Consider the following 19,917-nt stretch of genomic DNA (forward strand, 5'->3'; position numbering starts at 1 on the left):
AATAAAATTTTATTTTCAAAACATTTAGAGATTATTGTCGTTTACCTTAGCGACGTTTCCGGTGTATTCCATTTAATCTTACGCGGTAATTTTCATAAATGTAAAGGGGTTTATACAATGATACAGGTAATAAATTGCATTTGCCAAAGGATTTTTACTTTGGATGAATACCTGCAACTAGTGCATGTTTGACATTTATGTTGATTTAATTATTTTTGGCCAACGTTTGAGTGGGTGGGGTTCGAGCACCTGTCACCAATTAGGGGAACTCATCACAAGTTTATAACCTGAATCAAATTTTTGTTTTTCTCATGCATGTACGTGTATATTGGCAATGCTAGATAAAGCATTTTGAGCACTTTTAGAGTCTGTTCGCAGCAAAATCCATGTCTTAAATACCTCTATTAATTAACCCTCTATCTTCAACTTGACTCTTGAGTCTAAGCTAACCCGAACAACTAACACTAGAAGTAATGTAAGTGAGTTTGTAGTGATTTCAAATAAAAGATTTGATTCACAACCAAAAAATAAACTCAGGAAAATGCGGGTTTTATTCCCTCTCTAACTAGTCCATCGCTTTATTATGTGAAATACGGTTGCTTAATTTAACTCGGTCATCCAATTAGTCTTGAATAAAGGTGTGGGAATGCATCGGGGTTTCACAAGGCTAAATAAATAAACAAAGCAACATGTAAGATTTTCTTTGCTGGCATGTCATGTCCGAAGTTGTCAAGTAAAAATACCTTGATGCAACCACGGCTTCAGTTACAGTTCCAAATGTCTTGTCCACCTTTTCAAGCTATTATGATCACTGCTACGTTGTTATTTTTATCATGCAAAAATTTAAATGTGGCCCAGTATTCAAACATTTCAAAAGTTATCAACATGAAACTTGAAATACTTGTTTATCATGACAAGGTGCAGTTGTTAGACAAGGGGCATAATTCTGAAAGTAATATTTTTTTACTATTAAATGCCCCTTTTTAACTTTGAATAGTAACAGACAAGTGTTAACACAGCATGCAGTGCTCTTGTTAATCTTAAATCAGAGTTGTTGTTTTTTGTTTCTTATTTAAACATGATGATTTAATATGAAATTAGGTGCTACCTATGGCGAAGAAGGAATCCGGGTCAGCTCGGCCCTAAAACGTACTCGGCCCCCGAGTCAGCTCGGCCCTATTCCAACTCGGCATGGGTCAACTCGGCCCACTTTTCAATTATTAATATTTAGGTTTGTATTTACTGTATTTATTGTAATTATTTATAATCGATTTGTGCATCTCCAAAAAACTGACGTCTTGTTGGTCCGCTATTAAAAAAAAGACACGTTAACAGAGCTATAAATGATATTTACAGCCTGCATCTTTGTTCTAGTTTAAACAATATTTTACTTATAATCCACTCTCCGTATCTTTGTTCTATAATGCATTTAGGTTTTTTTTTTTTTTTTTTAAAAAACATTAGTTCATACATTATTGTGTAAAAAAACTTAAGCATCATCCATGAATAAGATTTGTATGGAAAAGGTAATGTCTGTATAATGTTGAAAATTTTACAAAAATAAGATCTGTATAAAAGTGATATATATTGAAATAAAAGATAATTGAAAACAGACATTAAAGGACTCCTATTGTCACGGGCTATTATTATCAATCAGTGTGTATGTTAAGGATACCGATTAATTAGGTGATAATTATGATTGACTCATTCATTCAAATTTGATTAGTGACCACCTGCAATTGATTAGAAGCTTATGATATTAAGTAAACACGTTTTTGTTTCATATTTTTTTAAATATTACTTTACGAACAAAATACATCTAAGGAAACACATTTTTACTAGATCTTATTCTATCGAATCTGCAAGACAAATAAATAACATTTTTTTCTAACTTTATTTCGGCAGAAGTACAATGTATAATAATAAAATATGTCTTATTATTCATTTACCTTAACAATATGCCAAGCAAAGTTAATTAAAATACGTTATATATATTTTTGTAAAGTGGGCCGAGTTGACCCGTGCCGAGTTGACCCATGCCGAGTTGGTATAGGGCCGAGTTGACTCTTTTCCCGCGGAAAGCTCTTATGATTTATGATTTAAGCATTTCATGTTTAGTGTACATGTTAACCATATAGATCTATCATGCAATTCGTTAATATGTAAATAAGTAATAAGTAAATGCAGGTATTTTGTACCGTAAACAGAAACGAATAAATTGGTGGTGTTCAACCTATCAGCGGTAGAGGGACCACCGCGCATGCGTCAGCGTTTGGAAAATCTCGTCCGCCATTTTCTGTTAATCTCTAATCACAGTTGTTGTTTAGCGTTATTTTTAATGTGCTAATTTATCAAAAGGATATGTAAAAGTAACTTTCTATATTTATAATCGTTGCTATAGCTCTTATCAATGAAATGCATGTTTACTTTCTGATTTTGCACATTATTCTCCCGCCGGAAGTGTTATTTAGCAGAAGCTAGCAATAGTCTAAATTATGTAGACGCTCATTAAAAGCGCTATGATGTCTATATTTAACTCAAAAGGATTTCAAAATGGCGGCGCCCAGTTAACTAAGGATTTTTTCACAGCTCATTAGGTTTAGGATATATATTTTTTTGAAATTTTCATTTACTTTTAATTTGATTTCATTTGAATTGATACGCGTCATACATGTTATCTAAGAGCGCTACAGCCCTCGCGGGGCCTTTGGCCCCGCTCAGACTTTCCGCGTATTAATTGGAATTTTAAAAAAGTAATTTTTTATGTTTTATCTGATCATTACTTTAGTACTTATCAATCAGAAATTTAGGATAGGAGACTGTGGTGTCTTCAAGCAACAGTCTGAATTGAACAGATGCTTTTCTTAATTAAATGTTTTATCAAAGGAGTCCTATGACCTAACTATAGGTCAAATATAGGAGCAGTCCAAAAATTTTCAAAATGGCTGTGCCGTACTAAGTAAGGATTTTGTTTGAACTTATTAGACTTAGGCATATATTTTTTCATTGATTTTAATGTGTTTAATGTAATCTAAGTGCACAACAACAAACATTTAGTGGTGTGAACAGGCTATAACTTGATGACATAAATCAACTAGTAAGGGTCTTAGCTGAGAAAGACAGTCATGGTTGACAAGTTGAGAATGATACAAAGTTTTTTAAGTTTTTGTTTTTAAAAAATAATTGAATGTTTATGAACCTATAGATATTGATTAGTGAACTTATATAACAATTTTGAATTTATGTAACAAATGTACAAATTGTTTTGTATGTATGTTTACTTGTTGCTCATGTGTGATATTTTATTATGAGAGTCACAAATCAATGAGAGAAATACTGAAGTATTCATAGTTTGTATCATATAAATAATTATTTTCATGATTTGTATTACATTTTCTGTATTAAATGTGTTTTTGCAGGTAAAGTTCCATGAACACTGTTTATCACATAAACAATACTAAGTTAAATACTGGCACAAAATACTCAAATGAGTCTGTTGCAGTATATTCTTAAATTGTAACAAATTTCTGGAATGATTTATGTCTATCATTTTAACTTTTCATCTATACTCTGTTTATATGAGCATACATCTTTCTTTCAAAATTTCAGGTTCTGTCTTGACACCAACTTAATAAAACTCCAAAATGGTGCTATCCGACATGCCGTTTGAGCGCAGTAAGCTCATTCACAGTCGGTACAGTATGTTACGAAGACCCGATAGTGCTCCCCTTCCAACAGAATTAGATGCCAGGGACAAACAAAGCAAGGAATATGCAGCATTTCTTAAGTATGTATTTTCACAATCATTATGCTACTTTGAGCAAGTGTTTTAAAAGACAGTTATTGTTTTAAAATATAGTTGACTGTACCAAGACTAATATTTATTTAAGACATACACTGTATATTGTTTTTAAAAGAAATTCAATAGCCATGTTAGTCATTTTTTCAAGTTTTAATTGTAATCTGTCAGTAAAGCTTGTTTAATAGTTTTTATCATTTTTCTAGTCTATAGAGAATATTCTAAACATATGTAATAAATGTACTTTAATTTTCATCCTCAAGTAATCTTTGAATCATTTCAGAGAACAGGAAAGAAAAGTAGGCCCAGAGGGATTCCTGGATTCAAATAAACTAAGTCATACTTTCTATGTGAAGAAAGAGAAGGATAAACAAAAAGTGTTGCCAGAAAAGAGTAAACCAACCATTGTTAAACTTTCTACACAAATAGAACAAGACAAGAAAGAACATAGCAAAAGAATTAAAGTCATAGAGGTAAGTCTCTACAGTACACAGTATGGTATGTCTGACAATGTGGTACATATTTCAGAGTGTAATTTTAGAATTTTGCCAAGCCTCTTGTTTTATAAATTTTAAATTAACATTTATGAAGATTAAATGCAAACAGAATAAGCAAGCTACATGTATTTTCATGATATTGTTGATTTTTTTTTTACTAGACCAAGCACATCATACCAGCCAATTATTGCTGTATCTATATTAATACATATTGACAAAAAGTTTGTACTATACTGTTTTATGATAATATAAGATAATAGCTCTGAAAGGAATACAACTTTAGTTTATTCATGTACCATACTCCTTTATTTTACTCATCTTCATAATTTTGTTAAGATATTTAACTCCTTTTTTTTTCCTTGTACTTTTTATAATTTCTTTTATACAAAATTTTTTTTACAATTAAATTGTTAACGTTATTTTCAGTTGTGATTGTATATTTATATTAGCCATCATGTATTTGAGACAGGTGAAGTTCTGTGTTATTAACCACATAGTGTTCTTTCTTCTTTCTTTATATATTGTCTATACATATTTTATTATAATATGTGTATCTCTCATTTTATGAAGCATGTCTTGCCTGTGTGTCTGATAGGGGCCAAATGTTAAAAAACTTTTGACTGGAAGTCAGATTACAATAGTAATGTAATTGGTTAGGTAAATAATAAAAAAGTAATGTTAACATTACATTTGGCATGGGCCTTCCATTTTTGGGCGTTTGGGGATTATCTTTGGCTACAGGAACCACTGGGATTATAAGGACAGATACGGTTATATGCATGTTTATTTAGCAGTGTCATGTGAATGAAACAATTATTAATCTAACTTGTTGGTAGATATTGTTATAGCTGCTAGGCTGGAATCATCTTTGTTACTATATATGTGATGTTGATAGATAAGAATTAGACAAGATTATTTTGATGCAAACTTCTAGTCTATACCTAAGATATTACATTAACCCAAACTGATGGTATTTCTGGTTCCCGTTTTATGTTCTTTGTCATCAAAATATGGGATAATCCCTCGGAAACTGTGAAACAACAATATTATTTGAAAATTTAAGACTCTGTTTAAATGAGGCTTTTCATCAAACCTTCATTCTGAAAGAACTGCATGTTTGTTGATTAAGACAAGAGTTCAAGCCAAAGTGTTTCAATGAACAAAATTTAATAATACGTATTGTAGATTTCATTGCCAAAACAGGAAAAAACCGCAATCCTGTCTAAACCGAAAATTTATGATGGTCCAGAGCATTTCCGGTATAGAGAGGTTATACCGTAGTATGGTAGACAAGTGATTTAAAATAAAATAGATAATACACACCAACACACACCAAATGTTGTTATGTTTGAGATATTTGTTTATTCTAGACGAGTTTACAAGCACTCAAGGTAAACTTGAATGTTCTAACACTTTGCATGATCTATTTAATCTTGATCTATAACGTTTTAATGATTAGATTTGGCTTTGATAAAATACATATGTATTAGAATTGCATGTCTCTTTTTGAAATTATTTGCATGTTAAAAATAAAATAATGTAGTGATTTAAACATTTGAATAGAATAGCCTTGATTTAAAAAAAGTAATTGGTCATATTAAAGATTTTTAAGTGTACATGTACCTGATGATTATTTTTTATGAATTAAATGTTATTTTATTTTAGTAATAATTTTATACTTCTAATAATCAATGTTAGATATTTATTCTTTTTTTATTTTAAATTTCTTATATTCGGTGTATTTTTTAATCAGAATATTAAAGAAATTGATAGCATTTGTTATTTTTGACTTTGTTATTAGACTCATTTTGAGGTAAAATATGTAACTGTGATGTCAAGATGTAAAATATTTGCTGTGATGCTTAATTCATAAAAAAATGTTGGCTTTGAGTTTAGTTTTATACATTGGTATATTGGATTTTGAATGTTTTGAGGAGTAACAATGTATGTATGTGTGCAGATTGTTTGTTGCCTCTTAATTAATCTGAAATGGGCATGACTGTTTGTAACTGTCAACAATCGATTCAATAATTGATGCCAGTATTTCCAATCTTTACAAAATATATTACTTTCACAAGCCTTCTTAGTAACATGAGCAAGCTGACCGACGACAGAGGGTTCTACTAAGGTGCCTGTGAGGGGTGCATGTCATGGTTACAGTGTTAGAAAGATAAATATGTTCATATAAAACTATGTGATTATAATAAAAAAATATGAGAAATTATGTTCTAATTGGTATAATTTTTTCAGTTTCTATTAATTTTTTTTCAAAAATGTTCAAAATAATTGCTACATACATAAGACATGATTAGGTAGTGGTTATGTAGAACATATACTCACTACTAATACAGTTTAGATGAAATTGATGCTTATATTCAAATACATTACGGAATTTATAATCTCCTGTCACATTAATTTTAGGAAAAATTTCACTGACGTCAACACAGTTTTTATGGCAAAACAAGTGTTAATGTGTTGTGAAAACAAACAGAGTTTTATTAATAACACTAACATCATATAATTAATCAGATACTGATGATTATAAAGCATGTCAAGTTACTTATATTAGTTGGACACAAAGTCAAGCATTGATATCATTATCCACAAAATAAATGATTGAAATCACAGCTTCCATTAATGAAAATTTGAGAGCCTCTCCTTGATTTTGGCTTGTGATTTCCAAAATATAATGCATTTCCTTCTTTACCTATATGTGACTTCGAATGTCGAACATTTGCAGTCTTTGACCTCCTTATTTTCTAATGTAATGGAAGCCCTGTCAGAGAGAAATAGTAAACACAACACAACTTCTATTGTACTTGTAAATAAAAAAAAAACATAACACATGATATTGTTTATAGGATCATATGTGGCAACATAAACAAGAAGAAAGAGAACTAAAGCGGTCAGAGGGAGACATTATTAAAAACCAAAGATCTGTCAGACATATGCTTAGAGATTATGAAAATGGTATGATGTTTATATTTTTGGAAGAATTAATTTGAAACTTCAGCTTGTATGTACCATTGTCTGTATTTAATATGTGTACACCATATACCAGTATGTGAACTTTTTTCTATGATCAAGTGGAAGATTCCTCTTCAAAAAGAGGGAGATTTTAAAATTTGCAATGAATGAAGAAGAAAATTCTGACATCAAAAAGAGGGAGATATCTTTAATTTGTGAAAATACCCCTTATTTCAAGAAAAATCCTTGAAAATAAGGCTGCAGAAAGTGGGAGTCTGCTGCTAAAAGTGGGAGTCCACATGTATGGTACACTTGTTTCTCATTTATGTAAGTGTTGAGTCTAAATAATGTTTACATATTGGTATGAGCAACTTCCCTGACTTGCATTCATAAGGTTGGTACAAAAGTGTAAAAACAAAACAAACCAAAAACAACATGACAATCTCTTTAGTTTTTCCTCTGTCATATAGGCTAGAGTTGTAATACTGTAAGACTAACTTTCAAATGTTTTCTTTATAATGTTTCAGTTATTAACAAGAAGAGAATGGCAGAGGAGAAAAAGTTGAATACAGGTTTAGAGAAGTACACAGTGTTACGTCGAGACTATGTTCACCACTCACATGATGTACGTAATGAAAGTAAAAATGTTACAATTTTCATCTTTAAGCAGCTGTTAAGATTAAAAATTTATTATATTTCATCACAACATTTAGGATGTACCAGCAGGGTCCCTGTTTATATGAATTGGTATGAAAGGGTGCAGTTTCAGTACTCTTTGACAAACTCAATTGTTTATTGATTGGAAACGCCAATGTTAGGAGTTTTTGGGTTGGACATGCCAATGTTAGGAGTGAAGAATTGTAAATTCAGTAAGTTGTCCCACATTGGAGTAGTATTTGATAAGATGTCCTGATTGTATTGATTAACTATTTCTGTTTGAAAGCGAGCCCTAAGTATTCCTTAAACCACTAAAAGCAAACAATTTTGCTGTCATTCTGCTTAATAGAATAGAGAATAACAGAATCCCTAAAGAAAGCTCGACACAGAAAAAAGTGTCAAATGTTGCAGGCTCAGTTTGATTGAGCCTGATCATGGACGGTACTGGAAAATACGCCCCCTAGCACCGGCTAAAGCAGAATTCAACATTTAAACACAAAAATGGTGAAAATTTGAATTAAGAAACATCCGTTGATGTGTTCACACGGTGTTGTCAAGATGACAATGTATCCAGAAATGTGGAAGGAAACTCCACTTAAGGCATTTCATAAAAGATCTAATTTATATCTCTTTTATGCCTTTTATAGTGCAGTGTATGATTTCAAATTTTAGAAGTATAAACTTGTTTATTTTATTGTGACTGTAGCTTAGCAAGCAGAGAACTGATAAGTCCAAAGTTGACACCCAAAGTTCTCATGCCTTTGGTAGAAAAGTTTATCTCAAAGCGTAAGTTTTCATTGTTGGCTGAAAGCTTCAAATAATAAATCATTGGCGGCTATAATGTTGTGTTACAATACTGGCAGTCAGTCAATTACATGATTTATATTTACATTTCAAGAATATAGTTTTATTTTCAAGAAAAAATAATAGTTTTTGCTTTACACAAAAAATGCAATGCCTTGTCATTATTGAAAATTCTGTACACCATTTTACTGAGTGTACACCTGTATTTTAGCAGATTTGATTTCATTCATTCTGTATTTTGGTAAAACAATTTAGATAATTATGAATATTAAATTAGCAGAAGAAATGGATGAATTAAGTTTGTGATATTTTACAGACTGACTGCATTGTAACATATGTTGCTATAATGCTACTGCTATGTTCAACCGTTGTTGTTTGATTGTTTAATATTTTAATATTGGCTCATTTGGTGAAGGGGTGTTAATTGCGAATATATGTAACCATTCTGTTTGTAAATTATTGTTTACTGTTCAATTTTTGTGAGGTTATTTTGTTTTCCTGCTTTGAAACAATAAAGTCACAGGTAATGTCCATTACTGACTTCTAAAATGGCCTAAAATAATCTTATGAAGAGAACTTATAATGTAGACTTAAGAAGGTTACTTTTAGACCCACACCAAATTAACTGCTTGCATATACTAAACAATTTTGAGAGCTCAAGCCTATAATTAAAATTAACAGACATTATGAGATACAAGTTCTTTCATCTCTTCCCCAGTCCCTTTGATAATTCATATTGGTGATAAAGAATTTGTAATGTCTTGAATGACTATATATTCAGTCATATGTAAACTTAGTTCACTTGTAAGGCATATAAAACTATTATTATACATTATAAAATTAAAGCTTGTTATACAGGTACATAGCATTCTAATTAAAACCTTTTGTTTGACAGTTTTGAAATTGACAGAGCAGAATAAAATATCAGTTTATTTTGCTTATAAAAGAATCAAAATTTTAAAAGTTGGTATTATACATGTAGTTTAAGGTTTAATATAATGTATATGGGGCTATCACATTTAGACAAGATAATATTAATATTGTCCATTTTCCTCTTTACCCGCTTTTTTTGTGTTCAGCTAAGACAGGTGTGTGTATGCTAGCTATACTAAAGCTATATTTGCTTTTTTGTACACTTGTTTGGTATTTTGCTTTATGTGTATTTCAGCTGACCAAGGCTAGAATTCAACAAAATCATGCATTTGAACATTCTTTAAAAGATAGAGGCAGGAAAACAGAAATGACAAAGTGAGTTCTTTAATAGGATGGTTTCAGAAGAGTTATTGCCCCTGATTTCTTCCTATGCACTGCAGTGTGTCACCACATGTGCTGTATCAAATATTTTTGAGCATTTTTACATATTATAAAAATATATAAATTAAATTTGAATACACAAATAACTTGGCGGTGATATATGCTAATATTAATGCTATAAAGAAAACAAGTAATGTTTTTGCCTTGGACTTGTATAAAGCAGACTTGGTCACAATGTTTGCTAGACATGGAATAACATTAATACAACCATATTCCTCTTGGATAGAGTTATGGTTCTTGAATTCTCTACATTTTGATAAAAAAAAAATTGTTCTCCCTGGAATTGGAATTTTTATTATTCTCACATACTTTCTTACTGTATCATGGACAATTTTGTAGTTTTGAATTAAGGAAGAATATCAAAAATGTTCACAATTCTTAGATTTAAAGTTATCAGCATAATTCAGGTAAATATATGCAAGTACAAGATCACCAGAGATGATTATTTGTAAAAATTTGCTTAGGCATATTTTCTACAGAAAGGGATTTTGAGTATCACTTGACACAAATATACACCATGATAAGAAATAATTTTGCACATATGAAGCTGGTCACTTGGTCCAATTTTAAGGTCCAAGGTAAAACAAAGTGAAAAAATTAATTTTAGACATCATGAATATAGGGATTGTAATGTAAATGTTCAATGAGACAGAGCATTTGTGACAGGCATATTTTGTGACGATGGCACTCTTGTTAATGAGATGACATTATCTCTTTTCCTTTTAAAATGTTACCAAAAAATTTTTTAACAAATTTTAAGATAAAACTAGTATTATAAACTAATATGGTGATCATATTAACTTGCTTATTATATAATAATTTAAATGCTTAATTGCCTGGCAGAAGTATTATAAATGTGCATGCCCAGTTTTTAATGTTAGTTTGTGGAAATAAGGAAGGTAGGTGTTTCATTTTCAACAGAATAATGTAACTTTTCTCCATAAAACACAAAATTAAATGTAGATTATCACCTGAACAAGAATAAATGTTTAAGAGTTTTTGAAAAATTTATTCAGGTTTTTATTTGTCACTATATCAAGGCATGTGGAATAAAAGGATTAAAAAGTTGCTGATAATATAAGACTAGTGTACATGTATGTTGTATAATTACAGGTCTGATTTAGCTCGTAATTACAAGGCTAAGATGAGTGAGATGGAGTTGAAGCAAATTGAGTTAATGAGACTAAATCAGGAATTTGAGAGTAAAATGAGACAAAAAGAGGTAAACTATATGAGCCAAGCCATGACAAAACCAACATAGTGTGCATGCAACCAGCATGGAACCAGACCAGCCTGCACTTCCGCACAGTCTGATCAGGATCCATGCTGTTCGCTTACAAACCCTATTACAAGTAGAGAAACTGATAGCGAACAGCATGGATCCTGATCAGACTGTGCATAAGGGCAGGCTGGTCTGGATTCATGCTGGTCGCAAACGCACTATGTTGGTTTTGTCATGGCGTGGTGCATGTATTATATAGGAAGATTATTTGTTGAAAAATCTTGAATTGAAAGGTTAATAAGAGATTTGTTAACATTGTTACAGAGCAAATAATGATACATGAACTTGGTTATAAAATGGTTGACATTATTTAGTAATTGTAAGAAAGGCAGATTTTTATGTTTAGTGTCTAGCTTGCAGAAAATAGAATTCTTATTCTCCATGACAGTTTATTTGATAAAGATAAGATGTATACATAAGTGGTATCATTTGTACACCATTGAATTTTCAACAGTGTTATTTTTCTCAGAACTGTCCAGTTTTATTTCTAGAAACTATATATTTGAGAAGTTTCAACATTATTTTTTTCTGTTTTTTTTCCAGCAAGAACAATATAAGTTAAAACAGGAGCTTGCAGAATTAGCTATAGCATTAAATATGGAATCCCAAAAAGGAAGAAAACAGAATTTTGATAGCAAAAAAGAGAGAAAAATGGAAATGAGTAATAGGATATCAGAGGATGTTTCCGCTAAACAATCTGTAGAAAATAAACTTGCGTAAGTGTACTTATTATATAGAATTCTGAATATTTCTTGTGATAGTTTGAAAAATTTACAAAAATGAATAATTCATAGAATTTCCTATAAGCATTTGTTAATGTGTTATCTCATTAACATTTTGAAATGGCCTTTGAATTTTAAAGGGAGAGAACTGTTATGTGAAAGAATTTATTTTAGATAAGATATTCTCCCTTTACAAGTAATTATTTGTTTACAGAAAGAGTGCAGGAGATAACATGTCAGCTGAAATGACCAAACGTAAACTGAGTGCAGACCTGGCTCTCACCAAGGCACATATAGCTATCAGACAGAGAGATGGTGAGTTAACCAATCAGATTAGCATGTGACTGTCAATATCAGTACTGTCATACATATATATTTCATTGATAAAATATATATCCTGTATCCTAAAAGATTTGTGTGTGTCACATACCAATTTTAGAAAAGGATATCAATGTAACATTTATGTTTTTGGACAATATTCATGTGTTTTAAATAAAAGGTTTTTTATTATTTTAAAAAAACTACTTGTTAATATATAGCTCTCTACAATGTAAACTGGCCAGTGCTTAATCTTACAAAATAACATATTTCATGAATAATCAGAGGTAATGTCTGTTACAGAGCAGCGCCACCTAGCAGACACAAAGATGAGATTAGAGGATAATTCCACTGTTCAGAGACAATTAAATGAGGCAGCATCATATGCTGAAATGGATCTCACAAATAAAAAGATGCAACAAAATATTGAGGTAAACATGACATATGTATATAAAAATTGATTTCAAAAATATTATTTACTGTGACATTATGCCCATCCAAGGGTGTATAGTGAGTGAACGGGTGAAAGTCAAAATATGTTTTCATTTTGCCATAATTCCTTTTAATTTAATATTTAAGTACGCATAAACATTGAATAACTCACAGATCCACACAAAATTTCTGTAAATATCCATAAGAATTTACCTATAACGCTTAGTTTATAAAAAGAGTGGGGCAGTCTTTTTGAATTTTAGACAGATTTATCATTTTACCCATAACATTTTCCAATAACAACTGTTGGTCAATCACCATTTTGACAGTCAATCTTTTGAAATATAAAGTTAATTTAGCTCAACTTGACGATGAAAATATGAGCATAATGTCACTTTAACAGGTGCATGAATCTCAATTTTAGGTGTCTGTGACAGTATGGTTATAACACCTGACTTTGAATAACATGCCTATATTGTCTGTATGTTTGAATTTTGTCATTGACTTAAAAATAAGCTATTTAGGTAGCTTGTTCATTCAGTTAAAGATCCTGTAACACAATTTCTATGATTTTATATCATAAATATGATGCTCAAATTAAGATTTATCAATTTTTGTAAGTTCCAAAAAGCATTTTTTATAAAGATATTACTGAATTTAACATTTTATGTAAATAAAGGGAGGTAATAAAAAAATATTTTCTATAAAATCTAAGATAAGAAATGAATGCATATATTTTAATGATTACATATCATATGTACAAATATTTGCAGTACATATTTTACATATTCTTCGATGTTTGAAAATTGTTTTATAAGCATAATTATATACATGTATATAATTTCACTTAAGTGTGGTATACAACGTAATTACAACATACAGGATCTTTAAGAAATAAGACAATTACATATATATGAATGAGAAGTACTTAGTCTTGTACTTGCAGTTAAAAGGTCTATAAGGAATCATTAAATTTATGAATAAAAGGTGAAACAATTACCCAACTTTATTGTATTGAAAGGTTTACTTTTATTGTTACATTATAAATCAACAGTTCAGCCTTCTGTACAAATTAAACAATTTCAACTTTTGTCAATGCTACAAAGTTTATTTTAAGAAGAAAAAAAACATATAACATATTTATGTTCATACATTGAGTGGAAGTATGATCTTAAGTTCCCAGTGCCAAACACATCCTATTTCTTAACCTATGAATAAAACAGCAATGTTTTTTTAGAAATATAATCAAAAAATATATGACACCTAATTGATCAGTAAGTAAAAAAACAAATTTGAAATGAACTTGGCTGCTTAATTTAAGATATAATTTGTTGTTATTTTCACATTTACAGTTTAAGAAAGCGTGAGAAATTATTGACTGCATTCATTTATCAAATACTCGAGACATTTTTGTGTTTACAATGCGTACAAGAATCAAACACTTATCCTTTATTCTTAAATTTGAAATTACATCCGGAATTATGTAGACCAGATATTAATTGTTTCTATAAACACTTTTCATATTGAAATCTTCAATTTATTGCCTTTTAAAGATTGATTTTGTTGGATGATGTAAACAGAAACTTATTTCAAGTAGCCTATTAAATGATTGTATTTCATTTATAATTGTTTTATCTCATAGAGAAACACTTCTCACAGTACTTAAACATTTCTGAAATATGGCCTCATAGACAATGATTTATTTATAAAATGTTTTAGTACAACAGTGACACAAAATTGCTGACTTTCTAGTTATAGCAGTTTTAATGTAAGTAGGAAGAAAACAAATTCAAAAGCATGGGGTAAAACATGCATTATGAAAAAAATGTTTAGATTATAAACATACATGTATACTTTTAAAGTATGTGTTTTACATTTTAAGAAGAGTGAACATTTTTAGCTTGACTATTTGAAGAATAGGGAGAGCTATTGTATTTACCCTGGCATCGCCACTGCCTTCACACTTTGGTTAAGTTTTTGGAACTTCATTCACTTGTATCATATTAATAACAGTTATTATTTAACATGCTGGGCACAAGCTCCATAACTCCAAGTTACCTTTTTACAGAGTAATGTCCCTTTTCTTATATAGTCAAATGCTGTGTTACGAACAGCTCTTGTTTATACCTATGATTCATGATGAAGAAAGGTTGGGTTTTTTTTTTACTTTCATTAACTTTTGGCCAAACTAATGGTGGGAAAAAGTTGTATATTTTTTGTCTGTAAGATATAATGATGTAGATGTAATTCTACTACTCCCTTTCAGCTTTTAAATAATGGCTTCATGGTAAAATATGCAACTTTACACCCTTATACATCAATACTTTAATTGGTATAAATATGTACAAATATTGTTGACTGAAATCGGAGTATATCTTTACAAAAGTTTGACTGAAGTTTGAATCCTTGACACAAACTGTCATTTTGATTTAAAAAAAGCAAATTGTTTAAAATTATCCTTAGTGCAAAATTATTTAAACCTTATTAAATGTTTAATAAATGAATAAGATACTGTCCAAAAGGGACAATTTGCAGGGAAAACATGCAAATATGCTGTATCTGTTATGCACTGAACATTTCATATAGTGCATTCTTACATTGTATTTTTAAATGGTTTTCCTCTAATTTTAGTCATTAAATCTACAGGGTTAAAAAAGAAATAAGAAATTTATGAATTGATAATCCCCCATAAATCCAAAGTGCATTAAAATAATTTCCTTTCTTTATCAAAATTAATAAGGAGGCCAATTTGGAGCAAGGCTATTAAACCCAGTGTGACACTTCTACTATAACAAGGTCTCCTGTAGACACAAACATAAAAAACCCACAAAAGATAATTATTACTGTATTTGGTGTCAGAATAAACATTTCTTGAAGGCCGTTAAATCTTAAATTTACAAGTTTGAAATATGATTTTTAACCCATTGAGCTGTTAGATCTTGACCTACAGTGTTAATAAATATGTGGTAAATAACTAAAATATCTTTTCATGGGAAAATCTTCAATTAATCAATTACTGTCCCTTTTATACTGAAATAAATTCTGTTTTGCTCCCATGTTTAAAACATATATGTTTTTCCCCCTCTATTTATACAAAATAATTCCTTTATGTAGAAAAAAATCTACTGTGAAAAAGCATAATTCTGATCAGTAATACTTTATCAATATGCAGGATCTTTGAACCCTTACCCACTAAATATTTTAAATTGAATTGTCCAGTTTTCAATCCAGACAAAACCATTAATAAAATTTGAAGAAAATTTCAAAATATGTATTAACTGAATAGCAAACAGTCCAGACCACAGGGTTGCCATCTGATATCTGCAATGGTCACATTGGTAGAATCTGTTGCCTCATACAGGCTAAAAGGGTTAACATATTTGTCATTATTAAATAAAGATATTTCGTATATAGGTATTCATAATAATGAAATATGGATACATGTATAAGATTTATAAATGAGGTTAAACATGTTATATTTGTTTGATTCTGGTAGTTTGTAACTAGAACAGCCTTTCCTTGATATATCTACTTCCTATACTTGATAAATGTTCCTTTTTCCTTTGTAGAAAATAGCTACTTTGTCTGGTTTAAAAACATATTTATCTTATATTTGACATGTACCCTATGTAATAAGTGTATCCTTAAATCTGATTCTTTTCATAAATTTAGGCCTTATGATGTTTTGCAAAGGATAATTTTCAAAAAAGAATATTTGTTTAGTTTGATTATACAATGTGCAAGAAATTGTATTTCAATATAGCCATTCTTAATGTACAATGTACTCTAAGATTTGTTGCATAACAGTGACATTGAGAAAATATTTAATTGTGTTGTTTCATCAGCAACAAGTTTACAACACAAAATAAATTCAAATTAATTTATACTCATGATTTTTTATCAGAGTCAGGCATGTTAGTATTAGGCCTGTCGTCCTTCTGATTCTCTCCTGGCTGTATTATAACATACAGTATTTTGATATTGGAAGCCTAAAACTTACATTAGTTATTGACAGTTACAAATAGAAAATAAAAAAAATATTAACAGTACAATTTTAACAGTGTAAGGTATAAACAGGGAAATATGCTTTTGATGTGAACATGGTGTTGAACCATAGACTTTAACCAGGAGAACATGTGAGAAATTTGTGTGAAGTGAGAAGTTAGTAAGTTCCCTCATTAACATGATAATTAGAATAAATAAAGATAAAGTCTTGGCAGGATTAGTGGTTAACCACCAGTGGATTCATGTTAATGTATTTGATTAATACATGTACATGGTTTTAATCCAAGCTTGTCTCTGAATATTTCATTTTGAAGCATCCGAGGTTAGCCAAAATCATCTTTCCTGTTTCAGTGCCATATGACCTGAACTGTGTTGGTTCACGGTAAAACTGAACAAAAACAAAAATATATATTACATAGTTTAAAATGACAACACATATTTTTCCTAATTCATGAGGCAAGTTTAACACATATGAAATATCACTGGAATATAGAAAGTTGCAAATTAAGCAAAATGTAATGTATAATTATAAAGACTTATAAAGGATACTCTCATGGTAAATTGTATGAGATTTATGCTAAAGGAGCAGATTCATATGAAATACTCACATAGGAGGTCTGAATAATGTGAAAAGAGGATGCACAGGTCTTCATGCATATTACGGTGATAATTTTCTCTAAATTGATTTTTGATTGAAGAGTTTCCTGCCTATGTGGTACCCGTCACAGTTGCACATGTAAATTTTGCAGTTGATTAACATTACATGAAATTACTGCATCATAATGATCAAGATTCCATTCAACTATGTTTTCACCTGTGAAATTTCAAATATGTTTAAATCATTAAAATGACAAATTTTGTGTGGTCTTGACTGTTTTTAATGCAGTGGAAAGACATTATAAAGCAATAAAATGATTAGTACTTTACAATTTTTTTGTTCAGCTTTTGAAAAGTCCGCTTTTTGAAATTTTTGGGATAATTTGAAAGAAGCTTAAAAGGTTAATTTGTTAATGCCATAAATAGGTGTCAGTGTTTACTGACACTTTTTGGACTGTCATTACTAATTTTCATGTAATTTACCTGAAATAATTGACAAAAATGTAAACACCGGGCTTTCTGCCTTGTCATAGTGATGTGAAAATTATAGAGTATCTGTCAAGCCCACCACCTGACATACAGTATGTAGAAAATGTGGACGTTTCCATTCAAATATTTTTCTATACCTTTCCTATATTTTTTGTATTTGACTGCGAACATGTAGCCAGTTGAATACCTCTCTTTGTTATCATAAAAAGTACAATCTAAAAGATGGTATTTGTTTTCCTTTAAGATGAAATTGTGTTCTAAAGAAATATGTAAAATTTTTCTATAGTCTGCTGTTACGGTCTCAAAAATATCAGTAGTCTGGCATTTACAGTAGTTTTCAATTTGTTATTAACCTGTGATTTATTTCATGGTGAAGTACTTTCAACCTGATTCCTACTATGCCACATGTCCACTTGCACCTTTATATCTGATTATTCACAGAAGGTATTTACTTAAAACATCATGTATGCAGTTGGGATTGTAATAGTTTATCCAAGTCTAGTGATTTTGTGGACATGTAAAAATTCTGTGTTCTTATTTCCTTAGACACTGAAAGTATACTCTTGAATCATCAAGGTAATAATTGAAGGTCACTGATCAAGATTCATAGGGTTCGGGGATTGAGTCCCATTTAGACTACATTTTTCTTACCCTGTACAGACATTTACTTAAAAAGGCCCTTACATTACTACCATAATAAATAGTCAATATGACAGCACTTTGTTGTGGCTTGTGAACCTGTTTAAAGGGACTCCACTGAGGTTTAAAAGCCTAAAAACATAACATTAGAAATTCTTACATAAATGGGCTGGAGCACTTTAAACAGAAATATATGCAGAGATAGTTAAGAAATATACTTTGAAATATATTGAAAATCGTATTTTTATGCTTTTCCTAGCCCAATTTGAGTGAAAAGTGGGTCATTTTTTTACAATTTGAATAATTATTCTGGAAAAACGAAGTGCTCGAATGATCTGAAATTTTGCACAAAGATTAGTGGTCTAAACCTTCATCAAATGCAACATTTATCTGGAAAAAATATTTTCAGTCCCATCATGTCAAAAAAACCTCAATTGAGTCCCTTTAATATCTACACCTTGGTTTCTTGTCAGCCTTTCTTAGTTTCTTGTATATTTTTTCATTGGGTTTTACGCCACACCAACACAGTATAGGTCAGTCACTTCAGCTTCTCACATGAAATAATCTGAAAACGCTTGTGTGGCTCTAACCTATATCAGTGAGCGGCAAGTGGTTTGAAGTTAATAAATTTACACTCATTACTTAGTACTGGTTGGTTCCAAAAATCGAATTGAAAGTGTTTCAAAATAAGCTTATAGCTTCCAACACAATCAAACTAAAATAAAGTAGTATAAACTAAAATCTTGCCTTCTTGAAGTACAATTTTGGTACTATATTTCTCCTCTCGTGATATTTGATCGTTAAATTCAGACATTTTAGCAGTTTATCGCCACAAATAATTTTAATCACAATTTTATTGAGAATAAGTTTTTTGATACTTAAGAAATTGTAAATCATATAACATAATTTAAAATCAGATTTAAGGCAATTATTTCTCCCACCTGCTGTAAGGCATAAATCATAAAATGACAAAAAAAAACTTCCTAATCCTTATATCTTAAAATGTTTACAATCATAAATAAGTTAAGTTATTTAAGGATTAAATCTATATATTTTCGGGAAAAGGGTTTGTCATTCATGGATTCTCGTTTAAACTGTATAAATTAGATTAAGTGTAATTTAGAAATAACTTGTTATACATTGACAATATTTGATATAGTTATTTAATTCATAATTTTCAGTCAGTATTTCACTTTATGTAATATTTTAGAATGGGGTAGTTTGGAATTATTATAGATAACTGATTGCTTATGTCTTATAAAATTATGATTGAAATTTCAATGAAATATTTCCCGGTTTACATTTGGTAGTAAGAAATATAAAAATCAAGAATATCTAGATGCTTGACAATCTGTTTGTAATAACGGTCTGATCCTGTCTGTCTTAATTTCTATG

At 30.1% G+C, this 19,917-nt stretch overlaps 1 protein-coding gene across 7 annotated transcripts in view; it reads left to right on the forward strand.

The window, feature by feature from the left end:
- The first annotated feature begins 14 nt into the window (after window positions 1-14).
- LOC132719789 (trichohyalin-like) overlaps window positions 15-19,917 on the forward strand; it is a 43,029-nt gene continuing 23,126 nt past the window's right edge. For 3 of the 7 annotated variants that reach the window (XM_060703678.1, XM_060703682.1, XM_060703681.1), the window contains exons 1-10: window positions 15-126; window positions 3,610-3,787; window positions 4,083-4,272; window positions 7,158-7,266; window positions 7,791-7,888; window positions 9,893-9,972; window positions 11,152-11,260; window positions 11,864-12,036; window positions 12,257-12,357; window positions 12,664-12,791. In XM_060703678.1, coding sequence (XP_060559661.1) covers window positions 3,645-3,787; window positions 4,083-4,272; window positions 7,158-7,266; window positions 7,791-7,888; window positions 9,893-9,972; window positions 11,152-11,260; window positions 11,864-12,036; window positions 12,257-12,357; window positions 12,664-12,791 — 1,131 coding nt within the window. In that variant the 5' untranslated portion in view covers window positions 15-126; window positions 3,610-3,644. Of the gene's footprint in view, window positions 127-3,609; window positions 3,788-4,082; window positions 4,273-5,666; window positions 5,688-7,157; window positions 7,267-7,790; window positions 7,889-8,626; window positions 8,707-9,892; window positions 9,973-11,151; window positions 11,261-11,863; window positions 12,037-12,256; window positions 12,358-12,663; window positions 12,792-19,917 lie in introns of all 7 variants that reach the window. The other 4 variants (XM_060703677.1, XM_060703679.1, XM_060703676.1 and 1 more) reach the window with 2 other exon arrangements.

The sequence above is a fragment of the Ruditapes philippinarum genome, unplaced genomic scaffold (assembly GCF_026571515.1).
Source record: "Ruditapes philippinarum isolate M1 unplaced genomic scaffold, ASM2657151v2 ctg135_1_1_1_1, whole genome shotgun sequence".
Classification (NCBI taxonomy): Eukaryota; Metazoa; Mollusca; class Bivalvia; order Venerida; family Veneridae; genus Ruditapes; species Ruditapes philippinarum.